Source organism: Dipodomys merriami, unplaced genomic scaffold, assembly GCF_024711535.1.
Source record: "Dipodomys merriami isolate MVZ:Mamm:240054 unplaced genomic scaffold, mDipMer1.0.p SCAF_2, whole genome shotgun sequence".
In the NCBI taxonomy this organism is placed as follows: domain Eukaryota; kingdom Metazoa; phylum Chordata; class Mammalia; order Rodentia; family Heteromyidae; genus Dipodomys; species Dipodomys merriami.
In genome coordinates this window covers 72,516,624-72,532,679 of record NW_027203381.1, presented here as the reverse complement: position 1 = coordinate 72,532,679, position 16,056 = coordinate 72,516,624, and the positions used below count along the sequence as shown (strand labels likewise).

The following is a 16,056-nucleotide window of genomic DNA, read 5'->3' as shown; positions in this document are numbered from 1 at the left end:
GCCACAAAGTCACTTCTGACTTTTTTTTTTTTTAGTAGTTTATTGGAGATAAGAGTCTTACAGGGACCTTTCTGCCTAGGCTGGCTTCGAACCATGACCCTCAGACTCCTGAGTAACTAGGATTACAGGCATGAGCCACTGGTGCCCTGCTCAGTTCTGCTTTATATAGATGCAGAGAATAAGTATCTTTTCTCCCAAAATTATTGTCTTTAAATTATCTGAAAAAGATGCCATGCTTTTCCTTTTTTTTTAACCTACAAGTGGAAGCGTTATTTTTTTTCTCTAAGAAGCTCTATTTTAACTTCTTTGTCAAAAGAAAGGTGGCTACAAGTGGAAGCGTGGGTAATACCTTGGACATGGATTGTATTGGGCTATCATACTATAATGCACTGGCAGACAGTGCTTTTATTTTTAAGCAATTGAACTACACCAAGGCTAATTTGGGGCCTTCCTGTATTGTCTTTTGAACTGTTGACTAATCATGTCTTTAGCTTTGATTTGCAAACAGCTTTTAGGCAACATCCATGGAGTCCTACATTTATTCCCCTTAAATTTAATCTTACTGGCCTGGTGTCTTGTGTTTTATCCATCCGAACTTCACAGCTAGACAGCTATTTTCAACTGCTATCAAGTCTTCTCAACCTATTTATTGAATCTTACAGTAGACTAGGCCTACATCTCATTTAATCTTCAGACTGAAAGTAGTTTTATCTATTTAACATATAGAGAAATTAAGGAACAGTACTGTCCTCTTAATGGTGCTGTGGAATAATGTGTAAAACAATGTGTAGACAGTTCTGTTGGCACACATACTGGAAAGGAGCACCACTGGCACTAAATGGATGGGGGCCTAAGATGTAGCTCAACATAACAAAAAAGGTGCAACGTGCACAGTTTGCACAATGCTGAAAAATCTGTTTGTAATTATCCAGATTAGAATGCTATTTAACTTATCACCAAAGAGAGTTTGCATGGTTTTAATATATATTGAATTTTCCAGAAAAGTAGATACTAAATAACTTAAGGATGAATAATACTTTGTTTTTATAATTTTATCAAGAGCTGTTTATTGTTTTCAAAAATTGAGTTACTTCCAGCATAAACTCATGGCTTATCATGATTTTATATAAATATATTTGTGTATAATTTATATATATATGTATAGTATTAAGCCCTTATTTCTACATGCTAAATGTAAAATGTTGGATTCAGTGAAATTTAATCTAAATGTTTTCCTATAGAATCTTTTTCTCCTAGGCAAGTGCAAGTACCTCATTGGTTCACTATATCTTCCAGTATAGTCATGAGTGACACATTAGATACACATCTGTTTAAATCTCCTTTGCTTTAGACTATGGGCATTCTAATTTTTTTTAACAGAACATGAAGGTAATTATAGACATGTCAAAATTACATTTCAGGTCCACAAAGATCACACAGAATCTGATATATGAACCACTGATATATCATGTCCCTTATATGGATGAATACTTCAGTTTAAATTTGAATCCTTCAAAGGACATATTAGCAAATACTTAAGTCTCTTTTTTTTTCTCTTCTTTCTTTCCTTTTGTTGTTGTTGTTGGTTGTGGGGCTTGAACTCAGGGCCAGGGCACTGTCCCTGAGCAATTTTGTTCAGGGCTAGAGCTCTACACCACTTTGAATCACAGTGCCACTTCTGGTTTTCTGGTGGTTAACTGGAGTTAATCCTGCCCTGGCTGGCTTTGAATTGTGATACTCATATCTCAACATTCTGAGTAGCTAGGATTACAAGTATGAGCTATGGGCATCAGGCTCTCCTTTTAATGGGAAGGTGGCTCAGTGGTAGCATACTTGCTTTGTATGCATAAGGCCCTTAGCACCACATAAACAGAAAAAGCTGGAAGTGGTGCTGTGGTTCAAGTGGTAGAGTGGTAGCCTTGAGCTGAAGAGCTGAGGGCAGCACTCAGGCCCAGAGTTCAAGCCACACAACCAACAAAATAAATAAATACATAAATAAAATTTAAAAAGTTACCTTCAGGTATATAAACAGAAAAGAGATCATTAACTCTCTACTCACTGATAGGTTAGATGAAAAGCAAAATTCTAACATGCCAATTTGCTTCATCAAAAAGCCAGTGTCATCACTGAAGTAAGTGTTTGTGGCTCACACCTGTCATCCTACCCACTCAGGAGGCTCAAGGTTCCAACCAAGCTGAACAGAAGTCTATGAGATTCTGTCTCCAACTAACTAGCAAAATGACAGAGTGGAGACATGGCTCAAATGGCAGAACTGCTGTGAGCAAGAAAGCCAAACAAGAAAGGGCTGAGAAACTGAGTTCAAGTCCTGATAGTAGTGTGCAAGCTCGTGTGTTCACATACACACATGTAATCACACTCACTCACTCACACACACACACACACACACATACCAAAAAAAAAATCATTGGTCATTAGACTCTTTTAATCATTATCAATCCACCTGCTTAAGCTCAACATTCCTTCATAGCTATGTCATAAAGTCCAAAGCAGGTTACAACTAACCTATTTATTGCATGTAAGGATTATGTATCTTAGTGGCTTATTAAGGCTCCTGATTCTCTGAAGCCAATCCGAATAACATAAAATGGGAACTATCTGAAAAATATTCTTGGGAGAAAACTCCCTTTTGCTATAAAGTGATCCTTTCTTTGCAGTGCTGGGCCTTGTATATGCTGCACTACATGTGTTAATTCTTAATTGCCTCAACTACAAGGATACTCATTGATAACTGAAAAAGTTAAGACATCATTCTTGCCTAATGAGTCAGAGATTTAAAAAAATCTTACTGCTGTCACAAACTCACTATCTGCCTTTAGTAGAAGAAGACAACGTGTTCAAAAATGCTTTACTTAGGTTAGGCAATGATATGGTGCATAACTGAAAAATAATGAGACTACTTCAATACACAAAAATCACTTAAATATCAAAATCATAATTTTAAGCTACTTGTAAGATTACCACATTACTCTCCAACCATATCAATATATTTGTCAGTATATGAATTCATATATTTAAATTTAAATATTATACAGTAGATGAATTTACTTTATAGAAGAGAAGAGCTATTAGATGGGGAATTCAAGGCAAATTAGTGAGTAAAAACGTTAAACCAGTAGAAGGCTAAGGAGAAAAAAGAATGCCTTATTGATTGACAAAAAATTGATTACCTACATAAGATACCAAAGAAAAGCTGGTAAGAGTGAAGTCAGAGGTGTAAATCAAAACATTTTCTAAAGGGCTCTAAAGACTAAAGAAATGTCAAAGCAAGAAATGATAAGACTAGGAGAAAAAATACACATGAAACTATTCACATATCTGTTATACTTTAGCACCATGTTAATAGTTTGGGGGAATAAAAAAGCATTAGATATAGCCCAAAGAGCTTATAATATTGTTATAGGAACAAGACACAATGTTTTATCTCATGAACTATTTCAGTAACATTCAAATAAAACACATTGGGCATATTGAAAGCAAGGGGAAATGGATGTAGGTGTGGTAGATGAAGTTTGATAGCCTGGACAGAATTTGAGCCAGGTGCTAGAAAGTAGAACCTATCACATAGAAACTGAAAAGGGCATGACCATAGGCCAGAGGGGAGAAGGAATGTAGAATGTCCAGCCATAGTGAGGAGACTGGATAGGGACTTACAGGTATGCATCACCAGAGAGGGCCTTAAATGCTGTCATATACAACCTTTAAATCATGAAATGCTATGAACATAATAAACACATTTTAATATTTAATGTGGAGCATGGCATAAAGAGTATTTTTATAAGGAACTGTTGTAGAATTAGGAGTCAGCATTAGGATATAATAATTACACAATAACTATACCAGAGCTTCTTGGAGACTCAAGGGATTTGTGAGGTCAAAACTATTTTCATAATACTATTAAAATGTTATTTGCTTATATTACTATGCTTATATTTACACTGATGGTGAAACAAGAATAGTGATTTGTTATTGTTAAGACAGTGGGACCAAAATGTACTAGTAGCACTGTATTATTTATTGGGGTATAAATGATGTACTATAAGCAGCATATATTTAAAGATTTAAGGTATATAATCTGACCAGTTTATGCATATATATTTGTCATATGCATATACATGTAATTTTACATATACTTTATATATAAATATATGTACATTATTTATATTTATGCTTTTTCATGTATATAATTTTTGCATGTATATATACAAACCTGAAAACCCATTACAATTGAAATGACATCTGATCATACCTAAAGGTTTCCCAGTATCCTCTCATAACACATATCTACCTCCTCCCTCATTCTCAAATAACCACTAACAACTTTTCTGTAACTATAAACTAGTTTGCTACTTCTAGAATTTTATAAAAGATTGTGTTCTAATTATTCCTTTCTCATACTAATATTGATCAAAGGCAAACTAAACAAGATAAGCATCAGAACAAAGAACCCAAGGCAGAGAGGGTCATTTCATCATAATAAAATATCAATCCAGAGGCCATCATAATCTTAAATGTATATGTGAATTTAATAAGTTTATATATGGAACAAAACTTGAACCAATCTACAATGAAAAGGCAAAAAGGTAAGTATAGCTGCGGGGTGGGAAGGAGGTCAGCACCACTCCCTCTATAATGGGTAACAAATACATAGAGAAATCAGTACGGATATAGATTTGAACCAACAGCCTGACTTAATTGACATTTATAAGACACTCCACACAATAGAGTGCATATTATTTTCAAGTATATAGGGAACATTTATCAATATTATCTATATTTGGGCCATAAAACAAGTTTCCTAAATTTCAAAGGACTAAAATAAGACGTATATTTTTTGGCCAGAACAAGATGAAGTTAGAAATCAATTAGTGAAGCTAGAAAATCCAAAATATTTATAAATTAGACATTATAGTTCTAAACAATCTAAGTGAAAGAATAAATTACAAGAGAAATATTTTGAGCTGAATGAAAACAATCTTGAGAACTGTACCTTCAGATACATGACATTGAAAGCTTCTTAATGCTAAAGATTTTTCTCATGGTAATTGTGTAATATTAACAAACATGACTTTTAAATAATGAAGAGTGTCAGTATACCCATGTATCAACATCTGGAAGATCTATACAACTCAGTAAACCAACTTCATCCCAATTGCCAATGTATGACATTACAAAAGATCCTTTCTAGAGCTGGGCACTGGTGGCTCATGCCTATAATCCTAGCTACTCAGGAGGCTGAGATCTGAGGATCGAGGTTCAAAGCCAGCCTGGGAAGAAAGTTCATAAGACTCCAATTAACCACAGAAGCCAGCCTGGGAAGAAAGTTCATAAGACTCCAATTAACCACAGAAAAAGCCAGAAATGGTGCTGTAGCTCAAATGGTAGAGCGCTAGTCTTGAGCAAAAGATGCTTAGGGATAGCACCCAGGTTCAGAGACCAAGGCCCAGGAGTAGAAAAAAAAAATCCATTCTATGCAAGGATTTTATTAGAAGAGTAAAAAGGGTTTATTTGCTGTGGGTTCAGATTCTATATTGTGATGAATGAATTTTGAAGAAACTATACTGTGTCAGGTTTGATGTGATATGCAAAAATCCCACAATTCTCTGAAAAGCCTGTTAAAATACTCCTCCTTTTTTCAGCTGCATATTGATGTGCAGCAAGGTTGTCTTCATATCCTTCATACATACCAGCAAATTTCAACGACCTAAATGATAATCTGGCCATCTTCAATAGCCAGATATTAAATAAATATAAAAAGATAAGAGTCTACTTTTTAAATGACATTAACAATTTTAATATATAATATATAACTTTAATATATTTACTTTCTTTAAATTGTGTCATTAATATTTTTTTTTCAAAATTCTCACTTCTATTGGATAAGGTGAGCAAAGCAATACGTAAATGGACAAAAAATTAAATGTAAGCCTATGTGGAAAACGAACTTTACAACGTTGGTGGGGGGGGGTGTCATTAATATTTATATTTAACATTTAATTTGCTTATTATGTGATTTCACATGAATTGATTTTTAAGATCTATCAATTTTAATGTTCATCTACCATTTTATACCAATGTAAAGAACAACAATAAATTAAGATTTGGGAACTGACTGAATTACAATAATGAAAGCAACAAGAACTTAGGTACTTATGATATAAGAAGAGTTGATGCTCTGAAAACTTTGAGAAGAAAGATGATAAAATTCAATAGATTTGGTTGTTCACAGCAGAATGAATCACTATAACCTGACAGAAACCTCATTTGACTATACATATCAGATTTTACAAGGGCTTAATTGGAATTCCAGTACATTTACAAAAGGCTTTCTTTTATGTCACACTTCATGGCCAGGTCACATGCCTGCCCATTGGAGACATGCTTGGATGCTACAGACAACTGGAGGGGTCAAATGAGCACCACTGGAGGCAGCAGGAGAGGGACTCAGTTGGGCTAGAAGGGTGCTATCCATCTATAAAGCCCCACAGGGCAGCTGCATGTGTTTGAAGGCACAGTGCTAGTGACAGCTCTGGAGGGAGATCACACATGTCAACCCATTCTTGGTTGCATAATCTTTGTTCCTTATTTTTCTTAAAATGTGGATCAGTATTAAAATCATTAATTTACTGGGAGGATTCTAAATGTAAGGCACTTATAAAAGGACCAAGGACAAGTACTTGATATATATTACTACTTTACAGGTCTTAATCTGCAATCCACATTAATAACTCACAGAGAAAAAGAACATTACAGGCTGAACAGAAACTGTTCTGGAGCCAAGGAACCACTGTCCCATGTGAGTAGGAGGAGCAGGAATGGGAGAAATTTCTTTTTTTCCCCAGAGAACCAGGGGCAGAGTGAAGGATTCCAGCTAAGACAGTTATCCAAATGAGCTCCATGGCACCACTCCCACTACCATCCTATACCTAGGACAAGGCAGAAACCAGAGCAGGGTGTCTTCAAAATCATCACAGGCCATTTGAGGTTGCAAACCCTGGTCAGTGTCAACACAGGGAAAAGAATGTCCATATTCTCACTTCTGCAGTTCATTCATTCTCACACTTCTGAGCTCTATCCACTACTGAATACCTGGTAACATCCCAAATAATGCCTCTCACAGAATCAGATTTGCACCTCTACCTGTCTCACTGACAGAGCAGGAACTTCTGTGTAGATTAGGAGGAAATAAGGTTTATACACCACCTGTTTATAGTACATTTCAAAGGCAAAGGAGGGATGTGAGGAAAGATGAGTAAGAAAACAGACATAGCTGCTCATCTATGTGAGTCAAATGTCATATGTCTCTGAGGCAGACCCTTCTACTCCACTGGGCGAAACCCCCAAAACACAGACTACTTATGACAGAAAGTAGCAGTGAAAGAATAAGATACCAGGAAGATGTGGATTTACCATCTTTTCTTGTGAGCCAGTTCTCACTAAGATGGAAAGGACTTCATTACTTACCTGAAAAACATCTGCCCTGTCTTCAAATAGACTAATTAAATATTTATAGTCAGCATAAGCCCAGAATTTGGAATGATCATAATCTCTAAATGGTCCAGAAATACGAGGTTGGTCAGCATTCCAGGTCAAAAACTCTTCAAGTGTAGCCTCCACGTAACTACATGCAGTTTCAAACTGAGGAACTACAACGTAAGAGAACATAACTTTAAATGTATAATGAACAGTTTCAAATACTATCGGTACTTTTTAAATAAAGGTAATTTCCTCTTTGTGTGTATGGGTGGGTGGTTCAGCAGTTTGCAGCTACACCTAGCACTTGTTTGGGAACACTGTACCATTTAAGCCACACCTCAGTCCTTTTCCTTTTACTCATTTTTCAGATAGGATCTCAAGCTTTCTTGAGAATGGCACAATCCTCTCATCTCCACTTTCCACACAGCTGGATTACAGATGTGTGCTACCACAAACTTGCGAACCCACCAAAGTTAATTTCAATCCCCTTCACCAAAAAACCAAACTATCATATTAATAGTAACTAAAAATTAATTTGTACTTGTTATATAATTAGAACCATTTAACCATTCACAGTACAGCATAAAAGTGAAAAACATAGTTTTACTCTTTTATTCCCAGCTGAGTATATCTGTATGGTATATATCTGTAATTCCAGTACTCATGGGGCAGAGGCAAGGAGGATGGTGATTTGAAGCCAGTCTAGGCTGTATAGCAAGTTCCAGGCCATCCTGAACTCCAGAGCCACCCTTTCCCAAAATAAAGGGTGGGAAGATTAAAAAAACAAGCCTTATTATGGCCTGATTTAGTGATCCAGTAGAAAAACTGAGATGATCAATTCTCCAAGACCCATAAGGGTGAGGTTGGAAGTACTTCCCTATAATGCTAAGACATTAATTGTCTTTTTCACTCTCTCTTATGATTGTGCTGTGTTTTCCAGAGACTCCATGAAGTATATGATATCTTTGCACTGACAGCTGGTAGGGCATGCACTTATATTTTTAGGTTTTAAAAGCTCTCCATTTTGTTTCAATACAGTTAGTGTTACTAATGACAAATCATACCAGCCAAAACTCACTAGGGTCCTCAATGATGTTGAAATATAGATGGATCTTATGCTCACTGAGTTTATGAGAGAAAAGGTAGTGAAGAAAGGTACCAGGAAGATTCTAATTTAGGATCTTTAAGTATGTAATTTATAATTAACACCATGCTTGTAGGAATAGAAAAGAAAAGAGTGTTATTTTTGAACTTAGAATGTTTTTAAACAAGGCTAGATATGTTTATACATGCCTATACTCTCAGCAATCAAAGGCTGGGACAAGTGGATCATGAGTTAAAGGCTACCTTGGGCTACATAGCAAAATCCTGTTTCAAAAGGGAGACAAAAGTGTATTTCAAAGATAAAGCATTTGGCTACAACAATACAACTTGAGGCACTGTATAATTAGATATAAACTTCTGTGTTGTATTTGGGAGCAGAGCACAAAAGCTTTGAGAGGGAAGCCCATTATCTGTTCCTGGTGGTTTACTGCTATGGAGTCTTAGATTGATGTGAGAGCAACAAAATTAATTTAATCTGCAAATAGCAGAATATTGTAAATGAACACAGGGAAGTTACTATTTAAGAAACCAGATTATAGGGTTGGGAAGGTGGCTCAGTGGTAGAGCGCTTGCTTTGCATGCCTGAGGCCCTGGGTTCGATTCCTCAGCACCACATAAGCAAAAAGAAAAAAGCCGGAAGTGGCGCTGTGGCTCAAGTGGTAGAGCGCTAGCCTTGAGCTGAAGAGCTGAGGGACAGTGCCCAGGCCCAGAGTTCAGGCCCCACGACCGGACCCCCCCAAAAAAAAATCAGATCATAATCTTTGCAAAGCATGAAATCCTTTCAGGAAAATATGCAGATCAGTTCTGACACTTAGCAAATACTATTAGTAGTAGATACCATTGTTAGTACTTCTCATACATTTACTTGCAACCTTTCAAACTCAATAGAATTAGAAGAATGGTATGCCAATCCTTTTTCCTTTCAACAACTTTTCTATTTTTTTCTCTTCCTTCTTGAACCATTTATAATTACAGAATTATTCTTTTCCCTTCCCTTATTTTTCCTAACACCACACAGAATACCAAAGAATCATTCTAATCCATCTACTTCATCAACTTACCACATTAGCAAAGCATGAAAAGTTCATTCGTACAATGATCTAGAAGATACAAATCTACATACACAGTAACTATTTAAATTTTTTATAAACTTTTGAGAAGCACTTAAAAAAGTGCCTGGCATGTAGCAAACTATCAAACCATTTAAGATTTAATATCACTGACATCATCAATATTTCACTATAATAGCATAAGAGTACATAGTTATATTTTTATTAGCAAAAATGAATATGAGAAGAAAACTTCATAATAAATGATAAACAGGAATCATTTCTCATTATTTTAGTAACTTCTACTGTAAAACTAAAGAAATTACATTGTTTCTGGGAGCCAGTGGTTCATGCCTATAACCCTTGCTACTCTAGAGGCTAAGAGCTGAGGGTCTCAGTTGGAAGCCAGCCTGAGCAAGAAAGTCTGTGAGATTCTTATCTCCAATTAACCATCAAAAGGGCAGAAGTGGCTGTGGCTCCAGTGGTAGGGCACTAGTCTGGGAGCAAAAAAGCTTTGGGGCAGTCCCTAGGACCTGAATTCAAGCCCTAGGACCAACATATACATACAAGAAAAAGAGGAGAGGAGAGGAGAAGAGAGGGGAGGGGAGAAAAGGTGAGAGGGGAAGGGAGGGGAGAAGAATGAAAGAAAAAGAGAGAGAGAAAGAAAGAGAGAGAGAGAGAGAGAGAGAGAGAGAGAAAGAAAGAAAGAAAGAAAGAAAGAAAGAAAGAAAGAAAGAAAGAAAGAAAGAAAGAAAGAAAAATTTATATTGTCTTGTAAATTCATTACTACAGAATTCAATCCAACTTACCCAACTAAATACAAGATCCTTTAACTGAAGCTACTTCCCTTGGGGTGGATACATATAACAGGACTTTCCAGGAGAGGTCACTTTTACAAACAAGTCTGCACAGAAGCCCCCCACCCCCACCCCACCCCCAATCCTGGACTTATTAGAAGACTTCATTTTCTGTCACAGCAAGATCTGAATATTAAAAATGAAAATCTGAAAATGTAAAAATTGCACATGAGAACTGCTACTGTCAGGAGAAATTAAAATGATGCAATGAATGGAAATGACTGACCTTTTGATTTACATAATGATACCAAAATAGAAACATTTCACTGCTTCCCAGATGAAGGAGCACAAAAGTGCTGTCTGACTTCATTATAGTGACAGTTTTTCTCTGGGTAGTACATTTGTTTCTCTTAGTTTACTTTATGTACTGGAATTACTCCTGTCTAACTTTATCATTATTGTTCTTTTATTTACTGTTGAAGTTGCTTTAGCATCTGGGACTGTCATCCCACTCACTTCCAAGTGTTAGGTAAGAAGAAGCACAACCAAGTTCAGGATTTGGCAGTATGGTACAAACTGAGCTCAGTTTGAGCTCTCATTAAAAAAGAAAAAAAAAAAAAAAAAGACCTGAAAATATTTTTTGTCCACCAGGAAAAGTGTGATTTTTTTTCAAATTAATTTTCAGAGCTTAATGAATTTTCAGTTTAAATCCCATCAGCATTTCAAAGTTCATTTAGATTAATGAAATTCAATGATATCGAAGAAAGAAAAGTAATATAAGCTGAGAGTAGAATAGTGTTTTTCTAGGGGTTGGAGAGATGGAGAAAAGTTAGTCAATGTAAACTAAGCTATAGGTAAGAGAATAATTTCTGGTGTTTGATGACTCAGTAAGGTGACTAGATGACTACAATGTACTGTGTGTTTCAGAGGAGCCCAAAGAAATGATGTTGAAAATTTTCTCTCCCCACAAAGAAATAATCGATGTTTGAGGTGGAAGATAACTTGATTTGGACATTGATGTATACATGAAGTGATGCTACATAAATACATCTATCTATCTATCTATCTATCTATATATCTATCTATCCATGTCAACTAAGAATATAAATATATACAAAAAGAAACCAGATAGAATGAACTGTACTTTTAAGTATTAAAATATACACCACTGCTAAAACAGTGGGGGTTTTTTTGTGGTTTTTTTTTTTTCTGTCAGTCATGGGCTTGAACTCTGGGCTTGGGCACTATTCCTGCGCTCTTCAGCTCAAGATGAGCACTCTACTGCTTGAGCCATAGCACCACTTCTGGTTTTCTGGTGGCTAACTGGAGATGAGTCTCATGGACTTTCCTGCCCAGGCTGGCTTTGAACTGTGATCCTCAGATCTCAGCCTCCTCAGTAGCTAGGATTTACAGGCATGAGCCACCAGTGCCCGGCCTAAAATAGTGTTTTTAAATTGTGTTACTAACTCAAAATGTCATAGCTTAATATGTGACCTAGAAACTAATACCTGAATGTGCAAGAACACAGGAATATAATAAAAGTAATTTCTAAAGCTAAAAAAGGTTTAAAAAAGGATTAATCAGTGATACTGGAATTAATGAGATGGATAAAATGTGTATGTTCATACAATAGAATATTTGACAACGAAGAAAAATGAAGCACTGACACATACAGATTGAGTGTCCTTTATCTGAAATGCTTGAGACCCAAAAGTGATTCTAATTTTTCTGAATTTTAGAATATTAGTATACGTGTAATGAGCTATCATAGCAATTGGAACCAAATTCTAAGTATGAAACTCATTTATACACACACACACACACACACACACACACACACACACACACACACACACACACATATCTTACACACACAAATACATACACACACAGACTAAAGGTAACACTATCCAATGTTTTTAGTGCACCTGCATTTTGACAATGACCTATCACATTAGGTCAGATGTGCAGCTTTCTACTAGTAATATCATGTTGGTGCTCAGAAAATCCAGGCTTCAAAGAATTTCAGATTTTAGGGATGTCTCCAAGTAGTCCAAGTCTCACTTGGACTACTATGTGGATGAACCTTGAAAACAAACTAGATGAAAGAACCCAGTGACAAAAGGGCAGATGTTCCCTGACTCTGTTTAAATGATATGCCCTCAATGTGTATTACCTAGTGCTAGGTACAGCAGAATGGAAATCAGCTACTTAAAAGGTAGTGGCCATCTGAACAGGATATAAACTGTTTTGAAATTCAACAGCAGTAATAGTTACACACTAAATATAACAGCCCTGAACTGAATGTTTTAAAATGACTAATAGGTTGATTTTTTTTTGGGGGGGGGGAGGTCCGGTCGTGGGGCCTGATCTCTGGGCCTGGGCGCTGTCCCTCAGCTCTTCAGCTCAAGGCTAGCGCTCTACCACTTGAGCCACAGCACCACTTCTGGCTTTTTTCTTTTTGCTTATGTGGTGCTGAGGAATCGAAACCAGGGTCTCAGGCATGCAAGGCAAACGCTCTACCACGGAGCCACCTTCCCAGCCCCTAATAGGCTGAATTTTATGTTGTAGGAATTTGATATAATTTTTTTGCCCAGTTCTGGGGTTTGAACTCTGGGCCTGGGTGCTGTCTCTGAGCTCCTTTTGCTCAAGGCTAGCATTCTACCACTTGAGTCACAGCTCCACTTCTGGCTTGACAGGAATTTTTTAAAGACCAAGTTATCTTTACTGAAAACACAGAATAGTTTCTTACAACTGCAGAGTTTCATTTCATGTCTTTTTCTTTTATGCTCAAATATTAACTTGAAAATGTCAAATTACTATGCCCCATCTATAGCACAGAATAATAACAGTACCATTCTAAGAATAGTACCATCCTAGGTGGTAAGTAGATTAACAGAATGGATTCAGGTAAACAGTTAATAGGCCTGAGACAACAGGTTTCAACCCATTTTAGCTGCTAGTAGTGGTAGTAAATCTGCAGTCTAGCCAGGATGTGAAAGAGATACAATTCCTGTTTCTCTTCAAGTTTATATCTAACAGGCTGCTTCAATGAGTGACAGATCTATTTCAATAGAACCAGGAAGGAAAAAGTACAACCTGATTTTATGTTATTGCTGTTAGTCTGGTCTTTAAGATACCATCAACAGTTCATTGCTGTGATTAAAATGAGATACCTGTATAAATAACACTTCTGTCTCTGTCACAGAAGTCTAAGAGGGTTCTAGGCACTAAAAACATGAGAAGAACATGGAGCTATAGATGGGACATGGGGGAACTTTCTAGTTCCTCTTGAGCTATTAATAGATTTCAAAAGCCACTTCACTGTGAGGCTTAAATACTGAATTTCTCACCCATATTGAAATACAAATTGGATGCTAGACAACTATTATGGACTTCTTTGTATTTTAACACCATTCTTTCCTTTATAGTAACTGAATTCTAGAGTTAATTGTTAAAGACAATTGTTTTAACTAGAAATAGAGGGAAAAATGGAAATGTTCAAAGACTTCTATGAAGAAAAGGGAGCAGGCAAAATCAATCTGCTTGAGAATTAAAAAACAAAATAAACAAACAAAACCCAGTAGTAATATGTACTCATAGCCCCAACAATGCTGGAGGTCAAAGTAAGAGGATTACTAAAACAATTGCCCAGTCTGGGCAACCTAGTACAAGGGAGAGAGGAAGAGATGAGTGAGAGGAGAGAAAGAGGAGGGAGGAAAGGAAGGAAGAAGAGAGGGCAAGTAAAAGGACAGAAGGAGAGGGAGAGAGAGGGGTTTGGGGATTTAGGTTGGTAATAGAGTGCTTGCTTAACTTGTATAAGTAGGATTTGGTCCTTAACACCATATACTCATAAACAAACATCATTACATATGTTCCATATTTTTGAAACACAATACAGGCAGCCAGTAAAGCAAAGGACAAAAATTACAATTAAAATCAAGCACTATCAATAGTCTGAAGCCACAAATAAAAGAACATACTCTACAGGTGTCAAGGGAGGGAAGGGGTGACATTGTCTAAAAAGAGATGTACTCTTGCCAGCCTTGAGCAAAAGGAGCTCAGGGACAGCATCCAGGCCCCCAGAGGTCACGCTTCAGGACTGGCAAAAAATGTACTCTTTAAGTGATTTATGTTAACTGTAACTCCTCTGTGTATCACCTTTATAACAATAATAAAAAAATAAAATATTAAAGGTCTGGGAATGTGGCTCAAGTGGTAGAGCACTAGCCTTGAGCACAGAGAGGCTCAGGGACAATGCCCAGACCCTGAGTTCAAGCCCCAGGATTGGCCAAAAAAACCCAAAAACTATTACAGTGTATTGTTCATTATTAGATTGTCTATTACTATTATAACAACAGTATTATAGTGTTCATTTTTTAGTCAGATGGTAATATAAATAATAGCATGTTAATAAATATTTATTAAATGTCTTCCATGTTTGCTGATGCACAATATGTCTGGCAACATGCATAATTCAATATATGAACAAATACATTTTCATTTTATGTGGGAATTTAAACTCAATTACTTTGTCTTAGAAAAAAAAAGCTACATTATGCCAAACTACTTTCCAAGAGTTTCCAATAAAATTTTCCTAAGTGGGCTGCTTGTGGCCCACACATGTAATCCTAGCTATTCAGGAGGATGAGATGTGAGGTTCTCAGTTCAAAGCCAGCCTAGGCTGGAAAGTCCATGAGACTCTTAACTCCAATTAATCACAGAAAAAACTGGAAGTGGAGCTGTGGCTCAAGTGGTAGAGCACTATCTTTGAGCAAAAGAAGCTCAGGGACAGCTCAAGGTCCAGAGTTCAAGCTACAGGAACAGAAAAAAAAAATCTATCTATTTATACAGTGAATGGTTAAAAAGAAGATTGAAGACAAAAAAAATTCCCAGAAATCAGAAATTCCCACCGGGAAGAGGGAGTGGAGTCAACAGACACTGTGATGATGAGTTATAGCCCTACCTGTGTCTCTGCTTTTTAGTCCCATTCTAAATCGTATTTGCTTGCTAGGAAGGAGCTTTGAAATGTGGTTGGCAGTCCAATGTCGTGCTGGCCAATCAGAAGCCATATTAAAGAAAACTGCAGGTTGCTGTAAAGACATTATAATTTCTTTTGCTTTCTCTGGTGTAAAAGGTTTGACATGTTTACCTAGGGAGAAAAATACAATAGATAAGAATTTATTCTGTATAGTCTGAAGAAAAATAGTTAAAATTGCTTCTGTTTGGCAATTCTTTCAGTAACTACATTTCATTTACACACATTTCTTACTGTGTATAGAAATATTTGGCCTCCGAAAGAACTATGAATTCTTTTTTTTTAGAAGAACCATTAATCCTTAAGTGATTTCTTTCATATTAAAATGTTAAATGTCTAAATGTTGATAAATTCTTTAAAAATGAAAAGATGAATTTGGGATAAAATATTTCTTGAATAGAGGAAATGCTACTCTACGGAAGAAATACCATTCTGAAGGAGTTGCAGAGAGCTTTAAAGGTTAGGAGCTAAAGATCCAGAATCTTGGCACCGGAACACACTGCTAGGTGCTGGGCTATCACTCAGATCACAACCACTTACCCTCTAACCTGAGCATAAGTCTCAGGCTTTGAAA

General features: G+C 36.4%; 1 protein-coding gene across 2 annotated transcripts in view; it reads right to left on the bottom strand.

Moving 5' to 3' along the window:
* The window catches only part of Hspbap1 (HSPB1 associated protein 1), a 33,685-nt gene that overhangs the window by 9,000 nt on the left and 8,629 nt on the right, over window positions 1-16,056 (bottom strand). Inside the window, exons 2-3 of one of the 2 annotated variants that reach the window (XM_070030073.1) lie at window positions 15,411-15,596; window positions 7,483-7,664 (exon numbers count right to left, since the gene is read on the bottom strand). In XM_070030073.1, the coding sequence (XP_069886174.1) occupies window positions 7,483-7,664; window positions 15,411-15,596 (368 nt within the window). The remainder of the gene's footprint in view (window positions 1-7,482; window positions 7,665-15,410; window positions 15,597-16,056) is intronic. The other variant, XM_070030074.1, reaches the window with a different exon arrangement.